Genomic DNA, 22,165 nt, shown 5'->3' with positions numbered 1-22,165 from the left:
TAATACCCAAGCATCGGTCTGTTGGATGGGAAAATATTTCCGTGGCATGGCTTCTCATCCAGCTCTCATTCCTGTGAGAAGTGTCCCTGGAGAAAGCTTGTCCCCTGGAGCTGCTTTTTCCTGGGGAGAGGCTGTGTGTGCCGCCTCTGGCCCTGAATGATTCAGAAGTGTTTGGAACTCGGCCCCAGGGAGATCGCATGATCCAGAGACAGGGCATAGGAAACTCGACCAGGGCTTCTCAGCTTTCCCTCCAGCCCTTTCCACTCACTGGACCTTTCCACTCCCTGGTGGCAGCCCCTACCCCCACCCACCCCTGCTGTCCTCCCCAGGAGCCAGCAGCCCGTTGTGGGTGGTGACACACCTGAGCACCCCCCTGGCTTTTGTTGGTCTGGAGCTGATCTGGGTGCCCGCACGGGAAAATAACAGGAATCATAAGCGCTGACTTTTCTCTGCATCTGGCGTATTCGGAGTCTGTCCAGCCCAGGGCCCGATGGATGCCCACAAGCCTTCGAATCTCATGGTGGGAAACTGCTGCTTCCCAAAGACTGGTCCTGCTGGGTTCTTCTCAGTAACTTGGTGATGATACTTGTGGAGGCATCACCGCTTCTCACCTCCCTGCCCTCTCCCCAGGCTGTGCAGAAAAGCTGCTTAAGTGGCTTTGGGGAAGTGGAGGAAGATGGAATCTGTACTACTGCCAAGTTGCTCACCCGCCTTGTGCCTCAGTTTCCCCACCTCCACCCTCAGCTGTATCAAAGAAGGGTGCCATGAGCCCCAAACACACATTTAACTCAGAACTAGACTCTTCTGAATCTCGAGAAGTCCCACCTCTACTGAGACTCCAGGGTTTGCAGCCAGCCCATACCCACGCACCTGTGTGAAGCAGATGCTGTTTCTTCCTTCACCAGCCCAGGCAGAGACTGCAGAGAGATGATGGCGGCCAGGCATGTGGAAGGGGTGCCCCCAACAAGGGGTAGGAGCCAGAGGAGAGACTGGCCTCTGTGGGCAAGAAGGGAAAGTTTGAGTGTGTGGGGCATGCGGGTTCTCAGAGAAAGGATATGGGTGCAAGAAGAAGAGCTGTTACCCTATTAGTTCCCCATGGGATGCTGGGGTGGGCAAGTGAGCCAGACTTGAGGCAGGTGTTCAAGGAAGGCAGAGATAGTCTAGTGGGCTAAGGGAGTGGAAGGCCGGCAGGCAAAGCCTTCGTTTCTATTCTAAGCACACATGGAGGGCAGAAGGGGGAATGAAGGGGTGAGTGTAGCCTCCATGAGGCAGTTAGTGGTAACAGGGGTATAGCTGAGGAAGAAAAGAGACTGAAGCTCTCAGCAGGGAGCTCAGAACCTCCACGGTGCCCTTCTAGGCTGAGAAGAGTGGGGACAGGCAGGTGAAGGAATGCCAGAGCTGGTAAGTCTGGACCTCAAGTGAAGAGAGGACTGTAAGATAAAGACTTTAGGCTTAGGCCCAGAGAACCATGGGAAGGGAGTGGAGGGCTGTGAGGAGCAGAAAGTCAAGTTGGGCCTCAATGCAGGGGAATCTGGCATAGCCATGAACAAGCACTCAAACATAGCACTGCAGAGTGGACACAGAGGCAAGTCCCCAGAGGCTGTGCCCTAGATGCAGACACTCCCAAAGCATGCTGGGATGTGGGAGACACGAAGGTCCTGGGCAGTTCCACAAGGTCACTGGGAGGTTGGGGAGAGTCTACCTCACCCCCTACATGATCAGAGGTGGTCTACCTGTGAGTTTTATTGGCTTGGCTTCTCTACTGAGATTAGTCATGAACCTAGACCAAATACATGGTGTTTATACAGCAAAGACTACAGGTTATGGAAGCTTAAGGCAAAAAATTGAATTCTGTGCTTATTTCTATTTCCTGTTGTGGAGACGGATCAAGAACAGAATGTGGTGCCACATGTCATTAAGTATCCATGACCTTAGATCAGGAGACCCCAACCTGTAGACAAGGCAGCAGCTGGGGTGTTTGTAGACTCCCTGTTCTGGGGGACCCATGGTGGGTTTATGTGCAGACTCTGTCATGGAGCATTGGGAAGAAGCATGGCCTCTATGCCTCTGCTTTCTCGGCACCCTCCTGGGGGAGAGGAATGTCTAGAACAGTCTTTCCCCCAAGCCAGGAATTTTACCACCCCCATAGAGCCCCAGGATATATGGGAGGGTGAGAGTAGCCCTGGTTGCAGTATGGGAACCTGAATTACTTTGTTTCTGAAAAGTGGGGAAGCCAGGAACCTCTGATCTATAACTAGGGCTAGGGTTCCTCTCTCAGATCAGATCAGGGCCAAGAAGGTTCTGAGCTTCCAGAAGCTTCCAAAGAGCTCTGAAAGAGCCTCCTGCCTGCACCACAGCTGCTCTGCCACATACCCCCAAGGGTACCTTGTTGACCGAGGTTCCATGTACTGAAAACCACCCTTCCCCCACTCTATCTCAGACCTCTCTCTTAAGCTACCCTTGCAGGGTCAGGGTCTTTCAGGCCTTTCAGAATCCCAACTCATTATTCCATACACCACCACCCCAAGGCTTGTGAAACAGGCAGGACATGTAGATTAGCCCCATCCTGCCATGTCCTCTGCTGGACCCATAAACAGATGGTCACAGATCACCTATCCCACAAGGTTTAAAGATGATGATCTGCATGCAGGAGGAATGAGGGTCTAGGGACAGGTACTAGACTAGATCCCCAAAACAGAAGCTGGCTCCAATCCTCAAGGATGGAAAGTTCTAAGAAGAAAAGACAGAAGTGTCTCAGCAAGTCTAGAAAAGTCTCAGGGACTCCTGCAGACAGACATGTGGGGCACAAGGCCATATGCGTGGGGGCAGGGCCACAGAACAGTCTCCGCAGAAGGCCTGACCTGGGCCAAGTGGAAGTGTGGGCTCTGACACGCACGAGCCGGGCACAGATGGCATCTCGGTAGACGAGGAGCACACCAGCTGTGGGGCGCATTCTGGGACACTTCGGGACATGGATGTAGGCTGGGTTGTGGGGAAAGGGAGGCGGTGCCATCTTTGTTGTTAGCTGTGATGGGGCTGGCAGTTATGTAAGGAACCGCCATGCTTTTCAGGGCTCCCTCCTGCAATATTTAGGGGCAACAAACATTGTACCTGTAATTTATTTACTTCTTCCCTCCCCCACATATGAATGGACAACATGGAAGCTGTTAAATCTGACTGCTGTAAATCTAGATGTTCGCCTTGGCTGCAGATTTGAAATGTTTCTAAATTGAAAAAAACAAAAAATCCCAATGGGTGGACAAATAGTACAGAAAGGAGGACATTTGCCTTGTATGCAGCTAAGTTTGATCCTTAGCATCCCATACATAGTAACTCCCCCAAGCCCGCCAGGAGTGATCCCTGAACAGAGTCAAAATACCGAGCACCACTGCTAGGGCCCCCAAACAATAACTTATTCAATTAAAGTGTAGAGCCATGTGGTACGAGCAGGTCTGCATAGCTGAGAGGTGGTTCTGGGAGCTACAGGGGCGAGGTTGTGCGGAGGCTCTCTGTGTCTGACTCAGCTCATGGCACCTCCACAGTCCAGCTCAGGGAGCTCGAGACAGGCACCCCGTGAGGGTGGTGGAGGGATCTGCAAGGCTCTGGGCTGACTCACAGATACTTGGCTCAGGGGCCCCAGGAGGAAGAGCAGCCTTGGGAAGGAGGAGGGAGCAAGCCATGTTGAGGTGGGTCCCCGACATGTTGAGGAAAAGGTGCCGTGATGTGCAGTGTATTTCTTGGGCTGCGGCCATGCCCTACGGTAGGGAGGCAGCCTGGAGAAGACCCAGGAGGAACCGACGTAGAGCTGCCATGGGAAGGCACAAGGCGGCCAGGTTCAAGTCTCAGAGAGGACAGAATGCACACTGGGGTCTGCTTCTGTGCTGTCCCCACACCCTCCTTCTCCTGGCCATAGATCCTCTGGTCCAGCCCCTGCGGTAGATGTGGGTGGGTGAGAGGGGGCCAGCCCAGCCCTGCCCACACCCTAGCCAGCCCCAGCCAGAGCCAAAACCAACTTGATGGGAGGCTCTAGGAACTCCTCAGGAGTTCTGTCATGCCTCTGAGCCACAGCTTCATCCTGACAAGCCATGAAGGTGCCCACAAAGCAGGAGGCAGTGGGCTGAGCTACAGAATGTACAGGGCTTTGTGGGGGCGAGAGGGGTGGCTGTTGTTGGGCCTTAGTTCCTGGGTAGAAGCCCATGCCCAATCTAATTGCTGGGAACTGGGCTCTGGCAAATGGGTCTCCTGTGAGGGGTGTGGGAGCCCAGGATTGTGACCGTAGGCAGTCTTGGGCACACCAACGCATGGGCGTAGGACAGCCTGGGCTCTGGCCTCCCCAAAAAGTCCCTGACTTCCCCCCTTCCAATGATGCTGAAACCGCTGGTTCCCACTGCAGGGCAGTCTCTGGCCCAGAAGGCCTCATCCTCCTTCAGGCAGCAGGAGTGAGGCCAGCCTCCACCCCTGCAGGAGGCAACCCTCACCCCACCTGCCTTCATGCTCGGGTCCCTGTGGCTTCCCTCTGATCCTCTGCGCCATCCAGATGGCTGCCTGGGGCTAGAACCAAAGCAGCAGCCAGCCAGCCCCCACGAGCACCGTCACCAGAACAAGCTAGAAGCAGAGTCGGCTTCTTGCTAAGGACGATGTTTTTGTGTTGGTTTTTTTTCCCCCCACCAGCTCCTTCAAAGCCAGGAAGGTCACTGGCATTTTAATTGGCTCTCTAATTAGAACCCCCACTGGCCATTAGAGGCTCTGCCTACCACCTGGCACTCTACCAGAGGTGACAGAGCCCCTCGCTCTGCTGTGGGACCTGTCGAGCACTGACTGTAGCTTATCCCTCTGCGCGGCTCTGCGGAGACGCCCACACACGCAGCAGCCACTCTCGCAGCAAGGGACCAGGCCCAGTTATGAGAAACTCGGCTGCAGGGAAATCAGGCCCAGAGTCTGGAAGCGGAGTGAACCCTCGAGTCCTGGGGAGGAGAGAGAGACCGCTCAGGGGGCTTGTGAGTAGCGCCTGGAGCTTACCCGCTGCCGTCTCTTCTCCCTATCTTGTCCTCAGCCCTGACAAAAAACATCTTTTTTTTTTTTATTTCCTCACTATGCTCAGGCCAGGATTTGCTATTGCACTTAAGCTGCCCTGGTGCTTTCCCACAGGGAACCACATCCTTTCCCAACTCCCCTGTCTCAATACCCATCAGAGGCATCCCCCACCCTGCCTGTGCCCCACACACATGCTCAAACCCTTCCTGCTAGTGAGGTCCACAGCCCTGATTGTTCCTGTCCCCCCAAACTCAGCCATCCAGGGAGAGTTGGTGTCAGAGAAATTAATCTGCTGCCAGGTTCCACGTCCAGAGTGTTTGCTGTGGAGAGGAGCCCCAGTGGCCCTGATTTTGGGGGACAGACCTTAGTAGGGAGTACTGGGGAGTCTGGCAACAACCCTTGAGAGTTCAAGAGCTCAGATTCAATTCTGGTTCCTCTCCCTGACCCCAGAAGCTGTGACCCTGTGACCTCTATAGGACAGGCCCTGTCCCCAACACTCCTCAGAGGGACATGGCAGGTGTGGCCCACCCCTGGTCCTCCAGCCTAGGATGAGTTATGATCAGTTATGGGGCCTTTGGGGAGCAGGTACATAAACACCCTTACCTCCCCACGCCCTGCCAACAGGAACCCACTCTGGGGTGCCCAGACCCCCCACCACTTCACCTTCCCACCCACCTCCTACAACAGAGTTGGGATATGGGAAGTTCTCAATATTTGTAGGGAAGATTCTTTCCAAGGCTTTGAGGTTCTGGTTACCATCAGTGAGTGTGATCATTTGTATTCGTTTGTTTCAGAATGGAGAGATCCCACCCAATTCTAGCAGGATCTATCACTGGGGTCTGTCTACTCTCACGAGGCAGATAGCGTAAGCGCCTAGAGTGATGTCAGCCCTGGGCTGGACCAGATTTCCTTGCCTGTGTGAACCAGGGTCAACAGGACAGGCAATTCTTTAGGGCCTGCAGGTTTGGGACTGCTTCCCCCAGAACCTGAGGTTCCTGCAAATTTGGGACAACCTCCCCCAGGACCCCAGGTTCCTGTGAAGTTCTCTGTGTGTCCCCCAAGACAGGGCCATACATGTCCTTGCCAATCCAGGCCTTTTCCTCTCCTCTGTTCCTTCCCTTGTATGGCTTCCTGGAAACAGAGGTACATCCCTTAAGAGGGGAGGGGATCAACAAGAGGCAGCGTCCTTCATGAAGAGTGAGGTACCAGCAGATGTCCACTCACAGGAAGCTTCTAGAAAGAGGCAAGAGCTCCAGGTGAAGGTGCCAGGTTGCAACAGGCCCATGAGTCTCTGACTTGGGGCTTCTCTATCCTTCCTATTGGCGTTAAACCAAAAATCTTGGAGCTTCCTGTCTCTTTTCTAGAATGTTCTCCTAGCAGGCCCCATTCTGTTCCAGATACTGAACAAAGGCAACCCCATCCAGCCTGGGTTATCAGGCAGGGTGGGACCCACAGCAGACCCAGCAGTGTTTTAAGCTCTCAGAGAAGTTTCTGGAAGGGAGGGAAAAAAAAGCACCCCTGACTCATGTGCCCTGAGATGGCCCGCTTCTATGCCCTGAGCAGTGTGGCACAACCTCGGATTCGCTTTCACCTGTGAGGTGAGGAGGTGGGGAAGTGAGGCCATAGGGAAGTCAGGAGATGAGGAAGTATGGAATGAAATGAGGATGCAGGAAGTGAGAGGTAGGAAAAAGTGAGGTAAGCAGCTGCCAGCGTGTTGTCAGCCATCTCTCCCCCATGTGTCCCACAGAGGTGGTACAGGTCGCATGGGACCCTCTGCCAGGCCTTACGCTCTCCTTGCGTTTGTCCCAGTGCTCTGGTCTGTTCACGGAAGAGTCACTGCAGCTTGTGGGTGTCCCGCTGCCAGGGTTACAGCACCCAGTGCCAAAGAGGAAAGGGGACGGGCCCTGATGTGTGGGCCTCGCTCCATGTGAAGTTATTCCTGACCAGAGCCTTCCCTCTCCCTAGGAGGAAGCAGCTTTCCAGGTTCTGCCCTCAGATACTGAGAAAGGGGAAGGGAAGGGAAAGCCGCCTCTCTCAGTTTCCTGAGGTACATCTGAGGAGATCCGAGGGTGTGGGGTTCGACTTAATGTCCATCCCCCAGAGGCCCATGGCAAGTGAGGGTGCATGTATGTGCCTGTATGGACATGTATCTAAATGTGCATATGTGGACACATGTATGTGTATGTGTGTCTGCATGGGCATGTGTGGAAATGTGTGTCTGCGAGCTAGTGTGGACCGGAATACGTGTCGCTACGTGTGTGTGGACATGGGTGTATTCACATGCTATTAAGGGAACTTGCAGTCCTGGAGGACTGTCAGGGCAGAGATTTTTTTTCCATGTGACTTTTAAGGAATCAAAAAGGCAGGTTCAGGCAGGGGTGAGCGGGGGCCATCTTGCAGGGATGTTGGCAAGAAGGAGGATGTGTGACAGCCCTGCAGCCCCTGGACCTATGTTTCCAGAGCAGGTTTGAAAGTAAGAGTGGCAGGAACAAGGAATATTAGCACTTTTCTTTCCGGGTAGAATTTTTGGCTAGAGAAGCCTGATCCCCAGAAAGTCTGGTCCTTCAAATAAAACACCTGATGTGGAAGGGGGGCTACAGAAGAGCTTCCGCAGCCCTCAGCTGTGGCTTGAGCCAGCAAGTCCTTGAGATGGGCCCTAGAAGTCTCCTCTGTTGGTCCCACATCCCTGATGGCTCCCTGACACCCAACCTCTTCTGAGGGCCACCGTCTGCCTGAGGACAGGGAGCAGGAAGAAGCTGAGGTTGGAGTGGAGAGAAGGGGCTGTGGGGGCTGAGGGGAGGAAAGAGCCTTCGAAGGAGCTGGATCGAGCTCTCTTCCCTGCTCTGAAACCCGGGAATCAGCCCCACTGCAGCGGAGGAGGTGGGTGGGCTCACCTGCATTCCCCTGTAGCTCCGTCTCCCTACTTGGGGGGTGGGGGTTCCACAGCACAGTAGCCAGTGCACCATGACTGAGGGGCGAGTGGTCTAGGTGACTGAGCCTCTATTGAGTGAGTCACCAGCCCTGCCCCAGGCTCCGGGCTCACTGCTCCAGGGAGAGTGGTGCCCCCACCCTGAGATCAGCTTCCCTCAGCACTCCTGCACCCCACCCCATCCCTGCTATCCATGCAACAGCGGGCTGGAGCCTCCAGGTGGGACCACCCGGCCACCCTCCCCTGCAGACTGTGGCTCCTTTCCCAGGCATTGCCAGAGAGCAGGATAGGGGAACTGCCCCTCAGCTGCACCCACAGATAGGGCCCCTCTCACTGTCTTTGGTGGTTCTCGCCAGAGAAGAGAGGGCAGGGGAGGCAAGGGCATCATGGGGTGGAGGCAGTGGAGTTCCCCACTTCTGCTGCAGGGGAAGGCGTGAGATGGGGTGCCCACTTCTGCAGCTGCTTGCAGGGGGACCCAGGTTATTTATATTCTGGTGATCAGAAAGAAAGTATTTACATACCCCCCCCCACACACACACACACATACATGCTGTCCTACAGGTCCCCTGAGCACCAACACTTCCAGCGCATGCCCCAAGGCCCCAAGGAAAGGGTCCTTTTTTTTTCCCTCCTGGGGTTACCTAAGCTTGAGCCAAGAGGTGTCAAATTTCTAGAAAGCCACCTCTCTCCCTCCATCGTGGCACAAAACCATAGGGTAGGCACCCACCTGAGTCAGGAGTCCATCATGAGCCAGGAAGGCTCCCCTGGGTCCTCCCTCCCCACCCTTATAGGAACCCCACCCTATTCTGCACCCCTGTCTTCTCTCAGGCCACAAATGTTCTGACTCAGACTCTAGGGGAGCATGTCAGATCTGTCCTGGCAGGTGCAGATAGTGGAGTTCCCCAGCCCCAGGGGACTGGGGTCACGGACCCCATTGGGGCAGAGCACCAGAGGGTCCCAGCAGGAGGCTGTCACTGGCCCTGTGGCTCTCTGCACAATGCCTTCGGTGGCAGGTTTGTTCCATCAAACCAGCAACTCAGACCCCAGGAAGGAAGGAGCAGCCTGGCTCCCTGGAGCCTCCTTGATACAGCCCTGCCTGGAGAACCCCGGCCCCTCCTGGTCAGGCTGCGCTGTGCTGTGCTGTCGGATGCAAAAGCAGACAGTACACCAAAGGATTCACCCTCACTCCTCGCTGCTGGGCTTCCTGCAATTGGTCCCCCACTCCACCCCAGCCCACGGCAAGCTCACAGGGCACTGAGGGAAGCTCTGGGTTAGTGCAGCCCTGGACTGTGTGCAGATCTGTGCCAAGTGCAGCCCTGGGCTGTGTGCACCCCTCTGTCGTGTTGGGATAGTTAGGAAGACACAGTTCACAGATGTGGGCGAGAATCAGCCCTCTTGAGCACTAGGGGCTGCTGGAAAGGCATTTGTCCTCCCAGAAGCCCCTACACTGCTGCCCTGAGTTCCCATCCCTGCCCTCCTGCATGACAGGACTGTGTCCACTTGGCTACAATAGACCTACAATGACCCTGTCTGGGGGTTCTAGTGGTACCTCAGGAGTCCAAGCCACATGCCTGGGACATGGGCAGTGAACAAGGCAGTGAGTATGGCAGTGAGTGTGACAGTGAGTGTGACAGTGAGTATGGCACTGAGTTTGTGGCAGCAAGCGTGGCAGTGAGTATGACAGCAAGCACAGTCCTGAGTGGGCACCTTCTCACCCTTCTACCCATAGGGAGCTGCCCACGGAGCCCAGCCCCAGCCCAGCGGAGGAGCCAACCCTCCGACAGCCACAAGGGGTCCATGGGCAGATGCCCTTGTGGGGCCACATGGTCTGCAATTGTTCCCACTGTGCCCAGGGCTGGGCCTGTCTGGGCTGCCATGGCAGTGCCAAGCCCCTGTGGACTGGGACCCTCACTGGAGCTCCGTGGGCCAACATAGCTTCCTGCTTGCTCCTGATGGAGAACAGGGGCTGCCTGGGCTGCTATGGCCCCACTTCTCCCCACCCCCTGCTACCACACCCCTGTATCCTCTCTCTCCCACCCCTCCCACCCATCAATCTCCCTGCACCTCTCACCCCTTCTACTCTACACCCCCACACCTCTGTATCATGCCCACCCCCTACACTCCTTCCAACTCCTCTCTCTCCCTTTCTACTCTTCCTTCCCCCTTCCACTTCTTCCTCCCCAACCCCCTTTGTCGCCCCCCCCCCCAAGCCACCGCGAAGGGCACCATCACTCCACCAAAAACAAAACGACACAAACAAAACAGCCCACAAGCCAGGAGCTGTTGCTTGTTCTCCTGCAGCCAGGTCTGCTGGGCTTGGTCAGAAATAGCAGGTTTAATCTGCTCCCCTTCCCACTTGGTGCTTCTCCAAGATTTTGTTGGTACCAAACACCTGATTACAGAGATTATGGCCCTGGGAGGCTTGTGTTCATCAGCGTCTAAGAAAGGGACTAATGAAAGCCCAGCAGGGCTGGAGCCATAGCACAGCGGGAAGGTGCTTGCCTTGTAGGCCTTGTAGGCGACTGACCCCAGCATCCCTTAGGGTCCCCCAGCATCACCGGGAGTAACCCCTGAGCATTGGTGGGTGTGACCACCAAAAGACAAAGAGACTAAGTGAGTCACCTGATGGGTGGTGCCCCTTCTGAATGGGGGAATCCCATAGTTCACCCCACATATAGGAGCACCTGCCCTCCTGGCCTCCACTTCTGCAGAGATGTCAGGAGCTCTTGTTGCCCAGGCCATGGTGTCTGTAGGCCATGCCAGGGTGTCCCCCACTTCTTGCAAGGATCCTCTATGTCCCCCAACTTGTGTGCCAGGACTTCAAACCCAAGAGTCTGAGGACAACTGTCTGATGCCGGGGTTGTAGCCTGGGCTCTTAGAGGGTCTGGGGTTGCCAGGCTGGGCTGAGAGCTGCAAAGGGAGGGGCTCAGGCAGGGCAAGGCAGAGAGGCTGGACCTCACAGTGGGGCTGGGATGGTTGGACCTGGAGTGTAGTGAGAAGGTTCAGTGCCCCCAATTTCAGCCTTTGATAGAGGAGCAGAAGGGAAGTGGGACTCAAGGAATGGTTGTACACAGCAGGATCCTGCAAGCATATCAGTGAAGGGGGTTTGAGGACTATAGGGATCCACTAGCTTCCCACCCTGGCCCCAGGAGATCTTCAGCTCCTTCTTGCCCAAGCACTGGGAGGTCTCTGTTCCCTTCTCCTTGAGCAGTTTTGGCCTTCAGACTTAGCTCCACTAAACATGCTCAGGAAGCTCCAAGGTCATTCCATGAGCAGAGTAGGCCCACATACACTGGAAATTTCCACACCCCGTTGACCCTTCACTGCTCAACACTGAGGATGAGGCTGGTCAGCCCTCAAGCTTGGCATGTGTTCCAGAAGAAGGTAGTTTTGTCCCCCCAAAGCAGCCTGCCAGGTGGTCATTTAAGGAGATGCACCCTCAGAGATGCTGGAGAACAAACTTAGGGCTCTTGTGAGTGAGGGTCTCCACGCCTCCCTGAGCCAAGAACCCAAGATCCTGTGGGTCTCCCACCTTCTCAGTCCACTAGCTAATAGGACCCCAACCCCACCCCTGCCACCCCCAGTTCTTCATCATCCACAGCCATCCTGAGTCTTGGACCCTGGCTGGCCCTGCCGAGCAAAGCCAGGGCCCCTCACAGTCCTCGGGAGATCCAAGCAAGCCAAGTTGGGGAACCACTGCACCCTGAAGAAGTATCCCCCCCGCATCATGATGAGATGAGAAGGGGTGACAGGGTTGACAGAGGTTATAAAGAGGCAGGGGTGAGTGCAGCATGGTATAGACCTCTGGGCCATAGCCCAGACCACCTGGGATAGCTCAATAACGAGGCCCAGCAAGGGGAAGGGGTCAGTAAGCCCAATGGGGAGGAGCTCGGACTTTGGTCATTCTCAGCCTCACTTCCTGGTATCTAAAGCAGAAGTGACCCCAGCAGTGGATCTGGTCCCCACCTCACAGGGCACCTTGGGATGGGGGGTTTCCAAGGAAGGAAGCAGAGGGAAGCAAACCCATGGTGGCCCCTGAGCCTCCCTCTGCAGCCCCCACTTCCATCCTTCACCAACCCTTCAGAGAGGCTCCCCAATGCCCCTGTACCAACCATGTTGTCTGCGAGAACTCAATTCCATCCCAGAGAAAACTCAGCTACCCACCCCAGTAGGGTATAGTCTGGAGAACTTGGGTTGTCAGGGTTAAGCCCCAGAAAGAAAGAGCAGAGTTCAGGTACAGAGGTTTGGAAAAGAGTAGCACATGTCCAGTCTTGAAAGAGTGACTATAGGCGGCTACCTGAGAGGGACAACATCTACCTCCCGTCTGTCTGTCTGTCTGTCTGCCTGCCAGTCCATCCATCTTGTCCTTCAGTCCACACTGGCTAGGATGTGCAGGTCAGGAAGTTGAAGCAGGAAGCCAAGCACTGTGAGGCTCCACCTACGCAACATGACTGAGCCGTGGAAATCCCACAGCAGAAGCTACACAAGAGCAGGGCCAGTCCTGTGCAGAACCCAAGAAGCCGATATTGGGGCCCTGTTGCTCTAACAAAAGAGCGGCAACAGGGAAACAAATGTGTGTGGAACAGCAGAGGAAATCTGCTTCTGTTCCTCATGGCCCAGGCGGAGCCAACAGCTGAGGGAATCACAATAAGAGAACTGAAGGTAGGTTCATCCTCTGAAAGGAGAGCTTCAAAGTGTCCAGACAATAGTGCCAAACCCCGCAAAGCCAATGGGGAGAGGAAAAAATGCTGCTGGTTAGACTGTAGCGGGAGCCAGAATGATAGCACAAAGGGGAGGGCACTTGCCTTGCACATGACCAATCCGGGTTCAATCTCTGGCATTTCAGTGTCCCACGAGCAACAACAGGAATGATTCCCTGAGCACAGAGCCAGGAGTGACCCCTGAGTACCACCACAACCCCTGTGGAACAGAAAAACAGAGACAGAAACCCAAGCCCAGAGCAGATGAGCACCTGGGCTTGTGAACAATATGTGGGATGTAGTTCATCTTGCTCAGGGCCCTCTCCCAGCTCTGTACTCAAGGTCCTGGTGGAACTTAACTAATCAGCAAAAACTAGAGTCATAGTTACTGGGTATAGTAGGGGACTGGAAACCAGCCCTTGGTCTCTGACTGTGGCCCAAAAGGGAATCACCCTCCTGGGGATACGATTATTGAGAGGCCCTCAAGAGAGGGCGACCTCCTCTGCCCCAACACTTCCACTGTAGGGACAGTCTCTGAGTGCAGGTCTAGCTGTATCCAGGAGCTGCCTCCGCGACCCCCAAACCTGATCTCAGAGATTCCCTGGTTGCACTTGGAGTATGAGTGAGTGATGTGATTTATAATGGCTGAAGGAAGGGAGGTCCACTTCATGGCCCCCGATAGAAATGAGGGAGAGAGTGAGAGTGTACTCCCTAGGTCCGGGCAGACATCCGTGTCCTGGGGGTGATCCCAGCCCACACCCTTCATCAGACCTATCAGGAAAGACCCGCTGCCATGCTGCCCTGATCTGAGTGTGAGCAAATGCCTTGATGTCAAAGGCTTGTGGGCAGGGGTATGCCATGAACCTCTGCAGCTCTCATCCCGACCACCCCCACAATGATGCCTCCAAGGCCATTTCCAAATGTGGAAATCTAAGATAACAAATGCATCCTCTGTTACAGCCGGCTATGGCTCTAGGTCACTTAGTCAAGATTTTGGTCATCCCAATGGGTCCATTTGCTGTTGCCCCTTCATCACTCAGAAACAGCTGCTTGCTGGAACTTTGAATGGTTCTAATGCCAATGATTTTCCCCACTTTGGTTTGAGGGCCATACCCAGGGCTTACTACTGGCTCTGCACTCTGAGTCAACTATTCCAGGGGACCATGCAGAGTGCCGGAGATTGACCGTGGGTTAGTCACTTACAAGGTGAGCGCTCTGCCCACTGTAACATCTCCTTGGTCCCTGTGTTCTTTCTGTTCCCACAAGTCAATGCTTCTCAAATAGTGGGGCACGCCCTGGGGGGGGGCTCGAGGCTCCATAAAGGGGGGCACGTTTGACCTCGGCAAACACTGTCACAACAAGCTAAGCCCCGTGTTTATGTCGCTGTATGTCTCTGGAGCTGAGAGTTGCTGTGTCCTGCTTCAAACCCTGTTTCAAAAACCTATGCATTGCAAAATGTGCTCGTTGTAGCCATTAATCCAGACATCACCTCTGATTAAAAAACCAGCTCAAATTATTTTATATATTTTTGTTTTGCAAGTTAAAGTTTTTTTTTAATAAAGAAACTATTTACAGTCGTGCGGTGGGGAGGGCACAAAAAATGTTTTCTTCTTCCTAGGGGGGGCATGACAAAAAATAATTGAGAAGCACTGCCCCAAGTGCAGGATGAGTTTGAACTAACCATATGTCCAGCCCAGTGGACACACAAAAGACCTGCACAATCCCCACTCCCTTGACTCACGTCTATCTGTCTGTCTATCTCCCACCACCCGCAGGCCCTGATCCTCCACCAGCTGGGCCGCTACAGCCTAGCCGAGAAGGTCCTTCGCGACGCCGTGCAGGTCAACTCCACAGCCCACGAGGTGTGGAACGGGCTGGGGGAGGTCCTGCAAGCTCAGGGTAACGACGCAGCGGCCACCGAGTGCTTCCTGACCGCCCTGGAGCTGGAGGCCAGCAGCCCCGCCGTGCCCTTCACCATCATTCCGCGCGTGCTCTGAGCCGGAAGGTGCGTGTGAGCCACACACGGGGGCTCCAACCAGCCAAACTCCCCAGCCCCGCACCCTCCCCCAGGCCCCCTCTGCGGTCCCTGCCAACCCAGCCATCGTCGCTGACCTCAGACCTTGTTCAACCTGTATTATGTGCCATATTTTGTGAGTTGACATCTGAGTTTCAAGTTTAAAAAAAAAAAAGACAAAAAAAGGAGAGAGATTCTGAAGCGAATCAGCAAACGTAGGAGAATCTATTCGAAGTTAAAATTCAGTGGCAGAACAGATTATTTTTATCAGAGCTGTAAAGAAAACTGTTCTCTCCTCTCCAGCCCCGCGCCGGCCCCGGCCCAGAAACCAAATGTGAATGTTCTACTCCCCACCTCGGCCCTCGCCCGCGCCATGGCACCAGCTGACAGTGTCTTGGTTTTCGTTGTCGATAATTGTACTTACGTGATGATAAATTTACTGTCCTCACTTAGAGCAAAAAGCCCGAGTCCAAGAATATTTATATTTTACCAATATATGCCTGTTAACAAGAGAAGGAAATATGAGTTATTTAAGTTTAACTTTTTTATGTGAATCCAGAGTTTATTTATCGATGGAAATATGTACAAAGAAGCTTCAAAGGGAATATTTACCGACATTCCTTATACATGACAGACCCTTGGCTAAAATGGGGAGACAATGTTAATAATAAAATGATTTTTAAATGGATTCCTGACCCAGGTCTTTTGTGAAAGCCCACATTGAAGGCAATACGGGGCCAGAGCGATAGCATAGTGGGGAAGGTATATGCCTTGCATGGAACCAAAACCTGGGTTTGATCCCATATTGTCCCGCAAGCCTGCCAGGAATGATTCCTGAGTGCAGAGCCAGGAGTAAGTCCTGAATGCCACCAGGTGTGGCCCCAAAACAAAAACAATAACAGTTAAGTCTCCATAACTGGTGAGGTGAGTGTGGGGGAGTTGACTCCACCAGAGGTTATTCCGGGCCCCTGAGACTTCGAGCCCCCACCCCCAGATTAGTTTGGTATTCATTTCCCCCTTGCCCAGTTCCTACCACCTGGCCCAAGCCTGGAGCATATGACCTAAGTCTTGCCAGAGGCTCAGACTGAGCACATGACCTGAGGCCATCCAATCCCAGTGGGAGCTGTAAGGCAAGGTTCTGCTCTCAGGATAGGCTTGGATTGAGGACAAGGCAGGAGCTGTAGCAGCCCCCATGCCACCATGAGGGCAGTGCAAGCAGACAAAGTGGGCACAATGGAAAACCACGGACTGAACCTGCTGAGCAGTGAAGGCAGAGAACCAGAGAAGCCTCCATCTGTCCCGAGCAGCTGGGACACCACACTGAGGGTCTGAATTTTTCTGATGGAAGTAACTTCTTTCCATCCCCTTCCTTCCTTCCTTCCTTCCTTCCTTCCTTCCTTCCTTCCTTCCTTCCTTCCTTCCTTCCTTCCTTCCTTCCTTCCTTCCTTCCTCCCTTCCTTCCTCCCTTCCTTCCTTCCTTCCTTCCTTCCCTTCTTTTTCCTTCCTTTCCTCTTTCCCTCCTTCCTTCCTCCTTCCTTCCTGCCCTCCTTCCCTCCTTCCTGCCCTTCCTTTCTACCTTCCCTCCATTCTTTTCTCTCTCCCTCCCTCCCTTACTTCTTTCCTTTCTTCCTTCCTTGCTCAGGGATCATTCCAGGCACATTCCCAGCATCCATGCCTGCTCCCTCCCATCCCACCCACACGCAGATGCCCGGCAGCCCGCAGGGCTGGGTTTGCTCAGGGACCCTCCACAGAAGTACCTGCTTCCAGCCCATCTCAGCTTCCTTCAAGTAAGATCGTAGGCCTCAGAGTCTTCTGAACGTGGAGGTAGATGGAGCCTTTGCTGTAGGTAGGTGCTCGGAGGGCAGAGACATGACAGGGCACTCTGGGGGTGGGCCCTGCCTCTGGCCCAGAGTCCCTGTAGACAGGCCTTGGCTGCTCCTACCGAGGGGGACCCTGCATGGTCTTTCCCTGAGAAAGGACCCCTACTTTCTCTTTTCTCTTCCTGGAAAGACAAGCATGACAGCACATACCAAGATAGCTTTTCAGCACAATATGTAAAAATAGTCGTGGGTGACCAAGCCTATTCCTTTAGAGAAAGAATTTTGGTTCCTGTTCATCTATCTGTCCTGCCAGCCAGCACAGGGAAGTAGAAGTTTGGCTGGGAAAGCTTGGATGGATTTGGCTTGGATAAGGTTCTGGATTGGGACCACAAGGACCCTTCCCTTGCTCTGACCAGGCCCACCTCCTGTCTGCCACCTTCCCGGAGGTGCCAGGAGCTCATGGAGGAGCGGAGAGGTGTGTGGGAGAAGCAGCCCACTTGGGCCAGCCCAGTTCCAGACACTCCATGGCCTGTGGCATGTGCCCTCCCAGGTTCTCAGGAAACATGGGGAAGCCCTGGTTGGGGAGGAGCTGGCCGGGTCCACCCTATGATTAATAATCCTCACAAGCCCAGACACTTCCCATGAACTGTGATGCCGCGACATCCTTTGTAGAAAGCCCAGTCCTGAGATCCTGAAGGTGACAGTATTTGAAAAGAGCCTCTGGTTATTTGGGGTTTTTTGTTACAGTGGTCCTCAAACTATGGCCCATGGGCCACATATTGTATTTGTATCTGTTTTGTTTTTTCACTGCAAAATAAGATATATGAGTGTGCATAAGAATTCGTTCATAAGTTTTGTTTTTACTATAGTCAGACCCTCCAATGGTCTGAGGGACAGTGAACTGGCCCCCTGTTCAAAAAGTTTGAGGACCCCTAGTTTAGGGGAACCACAGGAGCTCTTCCAGGCTCAGTGCCAGGGATGGAACCCAAGCTTCCTGCATGCAATGAAAATATAGGCTTGGCAAAACAAAAAACAAAAACAAGGGGCCGGAGAAATAGCATGGAGGTAATGCGTTTGCCTTTCATGCAGAAGGACAATGGTTCGAATCCCAGCATCCCATATGGTCCCCTGTGCCTGCCAGGGGTGATGCCTGAGCATAGAGCCAGGAGTAACCACTGAGCACTGCTGGGTGTGACCCAAAACAAAAACAAAAACGAAAATATAGGCTTGGGGGCCTGAGAGATAGCACAACAGTAGGGTGTTCGCCTTGCAAGCAGCCGATCTAGGACAGATGGTGAATCCCGCCATCCCATATGGTCCCCCATGCCTGCCAGGAGTGATTTCTGTGCAGAGAGTCAGGAGTAACCACTGAGCGCTGCCGGGTGTGACCCTCCCCCCCCCCAAAAAAAAAAGAAAATATAGGCTTGGGCCAAAGTGATAGCACAGTGGAAGGATATTTGCCTTGCACATGGCCGATCCGAGACAGACCTGAGTTTGATCCCCAGCATCCCGTATGGTCTGCCAAGCCTGCCAGGAGCAATTTCTTAGTGCAGAGCTAAGAGTAACCCTTGAGCACCACCAGGTATGCCCCCCAAAAAAATTAAAAAATAAAAGAAAGTATAGGCTTTAGTTTTCGAACCACACCCAACTAAGCTCGGGGGTTACTCATTGCTATGCACTCAGGAATCACTCCTGACAATGCTCAGGGGATCAAATGGGTGCTGAGGATAGGACCTGGGTCTATCTCATGCAAGGCAAACACCCTTCTGCCTTGCTACTTACTGCACCAGCCCCTGATAATAGAAGCTTTAAAGGGGTGATTTGCCTCAGAGAAGTGGTGCGGCGATGTTGGGGGCCAGTCTGGTTAGCTCTCTTATTTGATTCCCAGTACCACAAAAATAAAGAAGTGGTTACCATATTTGCCGGCGTATAAGAGGACCGAGCGTATAAGACAACCCCCTAATTTTGCAGTTAAAACATAGGTTTGGGCCTATATTCGCTGTATCAGACAGAATGTTCCTGTGCGGCAACTGTATATACCACAGTGAGCCAACCACAACAAGCAAAGGTTCAAAGGTTCTACTGTAATAGACTTCCTCTCTGACTCTGGCCAATCTGAGCAGTGTAGATTCGGGTCCAGAACATTGTCTAATTTGCATGCATAAAAAGCCTGCTTGGATTGGCTGAGTTAGAGAGGCGTCCGAGCAGCCTTGCAGTGATTGGTGCAGGATCGAGTTGAAAAATTCATTTTGTGGCAATATTCAGACAATTTTCGTTTAGCGGCATATTGAAATATTTTTCGGGATATACTCGGCGTATAAGACGACCCCTATTTTCGGTTGACTTTTTTTTGTTTCAAAAGTCGAGATAGCATGGAGGTAAGGCGTTTGCCTTTCATGCAGAAGGTCATCGGTTCGAATCCCGGCGTCCCTTATGGTCCCCTGTGCCTGCCAGGAGCAATTTCTGAGCATGGAGCCAGGAGTAACCCCTGAGCACTGCCAGGTGTGACAAAAAAAAAAAAAAAAGTCGTCTTATACGCCAGAAAATACGGTACATTAAATGAGGGTATGTAAGGGTCCAAGTGGGAGACCACAGAGCTGGGCTGCCCAGTGTCCTCATTAGGAAACATTAGGGGGCCCAAATAGGACTCAAGGGCAAAAAGAGCATGAGTCTATAAGCTCGATCCCCGACATCACCCCACATTTGCCTATGGTGGTCTGAGAACCCCTGCCATGGTCCTAGCAACAGCAAGGGAAGGGAAGACAGGAAAAAGGAAGTTCAGACCCACTCCAAGGGAAGAGAAAGAGTAATCGGGTACAGCACCTACACCTGATCTAAGGAGCCAGTGCCCTGTCTGATGAGGGAGCCAGGGGGCTCATTCCCATGGTAGCCCCAGAAATACTCCCACATACACTCAGGCTATGACAGAGCCGCTGGCTAGAAAGGTCAGGAACCCTCTTTTCTATTGATTTGTGATTTCCAACCTTTGCTTTGGCAAAGTTCTTTTTAATTTATTTTCCTTTTTGTGGTGGGTGGAACCATACTCGGTGCTGCTTAGGGCTTACTCCTGGCTTCCTACTCAGAAATCACACTCCTGGCAGGGCTGAGGGTACTTATGAGGTGCTAAGGACTGAACCCAGCTCTGTCTCATAGGAGGCAAACTTCCTACCCACTATGTTATCACTTCAGTCCCAAGTTATTTGTAGTTTAAACTGATTTTTTAGGAAATCACTTTAAAATAAGATTTCAGAGCTTCCTCATGGAATGAACCTGCCAGTAGGTGAGCATCATGTTGTCGAGAGCTTGTCAACATGAACTGGTGTGTTTTTTGTGCCTGGTGTACCTTCCACTATCCCTTTCCTTGCCTCGTTGCTGTGTCTAGGGCCTCTATGGAACCAGGGATTTCTGGGATCCCATACAACATGTGGGGCAGTGCAGGGGATCCAACTCGAGGTCTTGAAGCTATAAGGTAAGTGATTTCCCTGAGCCATGTGCCCTTAGTGCTGGATATTTCAGATTCAGGGGCAGGAGAGTGTGAAACTTGCTGAGCGCACGCCGTCCAGCCAAGCTACTATTTGCTGATGCTCTCTGAAGATTTGGCGGCAAGGGCTCCTGTCACAGGGAGACCTCCCTGTGGACAGAGGAGTGAAGCCAGACAGTGATGTGGGGAAGGTTCAGACCCCTGGTTCTTGCCCTCAGGAGGACACCCTCTCCCGGGCATAGCCTCCTTGATATGATCAATATGATCAATATGATCAATCCATAGGAACTCCCCAGAACCCAGGTGTAGAGTATTCTTAGAATTATTCTATGTTATTAGTTCTGTGCTTGTCGTCCCACCTGGATCTTCCAGGTGGGGGCGATTGAGTGAGAAATAAAAGAGCTTGTGGGGGAGGCTATAGAGGCATTTTTGCCAGAGCTGACGGCGGGGTCGGTTGGCTGATTTAGCTGTCATCAGACTGTCAAGAAACTCTCTTTGCCAAACCTTTGGTCCCCTACCTTCTTTGTCTGAAGTGAATTATTTGTAGCGGATTTGTTGCCGGGGTCTCCTCCAGGAGGAGGACGGAAGAATGAGGTTTAATCTTTCTTTCTGGGAGTTTCTTTTGGACTCAAAGACCACCAGCAAGGGGTTCGGCCTCCCCCCACACCCAGGCACTCAGTCAATTATCAGCAAAGTCGAAGCTCAGTTCCTGAGCCCAACTTCTGCTTCCCAAGGCCTGGTTCCAGTGAGGAAATGAGCAGGATTGCCCAACCCCAGGCACATTCTCTGTGTACCTGTGGGGGCCGAGCCCTCCCTGGTTCTATAGAATGAGGCAACAGTCATTACATGGATGGCCAGACAGGGCAGGAAGGCAGGGCTGGAAGCAGTGTTCAGGCCCCTCAGCCCATCCACTGACCAGCACCTCCAGGTGTTCCTGGCCACCATCCCCACCCCTGGGAGGTTCCTTCAGCTCTGTCTGGTTCAGGAACCCCTCTTAAACCCAATAGTTGTTCCCAACTTGGTTGGGAGGACAGATGGCTGGAGAGCAGGAGCACCAGCCCAAGGGAACCTCAAATGTGACTTTGTACCCACAGCCAGAGGGTGTGAGAGAGTGTTAGATTACACCTTGTTTTGTTTCGCCCAAAACAAAGATCATCCCTGATTCCTTTGTATCTATTTGTTTACAACTTGGTTTTATACCAAAACAGAGATTGTCTTACATAAACCTGGGTGGGACTGGCTCAGGATAGCCAGTCCTTACTGTCCTTACTGCCCCACCCATGGGTGGTCTTTATACTCAGTAAAAATTATCCTTCTGGCAGACAACTGGCTCTCGATAATGAGGTAGAAGATTGCCAGACTACACGTGTTTCACCCTCAGCCTGGTTTGGATTATTTCGTGCAGCGACTCTACTTTAGACCCGATCACCCGGGTTTGGAAATACAGTGCATGGGGTGGTTTTAGAGGGGAGAAGCCTGGACTTGGGATGCAGGACGCCCCTATTCCTTGCAACTCACAGTAGTGCTGCAGGACTAGACCTCGCATCCTCCACTCTGCCCCTTCTTCTCTTAACTCCTGGTGCTAAGAGACTTCCCTACACCCCACCTCTCCTTCCAGCACCCAGCAGGGCATCGCTTGTCCATGGGACCCAAGAGCCTCGGAGAGCCCCAGGTACCCCATCTGTGTGAGAAATTTGGAGGGTCTGCCCGAGGGGCAGGGTGGATGCTGGACAAAGGAGTCCTTTGGCCTGCCCCTGCCCCCAGAACCTACAACTCTGGGTGGGGCAGTGACAGATGGACTCTTGGAGCAGAAGCCCCAGAGGCCAGGGAGGGCCAGAAGAGTGAGGATCCTGGGTCCCTGTGGGGCTCAGCCATCTCTGCCACTCTGCACGGGCCAGGCCAGTTACCCCTCGACTGAACCTGTCAGGCCTCCAGCTCCACCTTCTCACCATACCCTGAGCCTTTTCCCAATCTGTGTCCCTTGGGTGTCTCATTAGCCTGGGTAGAGGTCCAGCAAAGATGCCTCACTGCTCTGGAAGGTCAGCCCTCCCCCACAAGTCACATTTGCTCTCCTGTCCAGGAGGAATCTTAGCTGGAGTTCAACAAAGGCCCTTTAAAAGCCGTTGTCCAAAATTGTCTCTGCATCTGATGTTGTTTTGTTTTGATTTATTTCATCTTGGGTTTTGG

The 22,165-nt window shown here is 53.3% G+C and overlaps 1 protein-coding gene across 3 annotated transcripts in view; it reads left to right on the top strand.

Moving 5' to 3' along the window:
- The window catches only part of TTC7B (tetratricopeptide repeat domain 7B), a 224,021-nt gene extending 208,656 nt beyond the window's left edge, over window positions 1-15,365 (top strand). For all 3 annotated transcript variants that reach the window (XM_049769780.1, XM_049769779.1, XM_049769781.1), the window contains one exon: window positions 14,439-15,365. In XM_049769780.1, coding sequence (XP_049625737.1) covers window positions 14,439-14,660 — 222 coding nt within the window. In that variant the 3' untranslated portion in view covers window positions 14,661-15,365. The remainder of the gene's footprint in view (window positions 1-14,438) is intronic.
- Window positions 15,366-22,165: the final 6,800 nt, after the last annotated feature.

Source organism: Suncus etruscus, chromosome 3 (genome assembly GCF_024139225.1).
Source record: "Suncus etruscus isolate mSunEtr1 chromosome 3, mSunEtr1.pri.cur, whole genome shotgun sequence".
Lineage (NCBI taxonomy): Eukaryota > Metazoa > Chordata > Mammalia > Eulipotyphla > Soricidae > Suncus > Suncus etruscus.
Note: the sequence above shows the minus strand (reverse complement) of the source record. Positions and strands in the feature narration are given on the sequence as shown.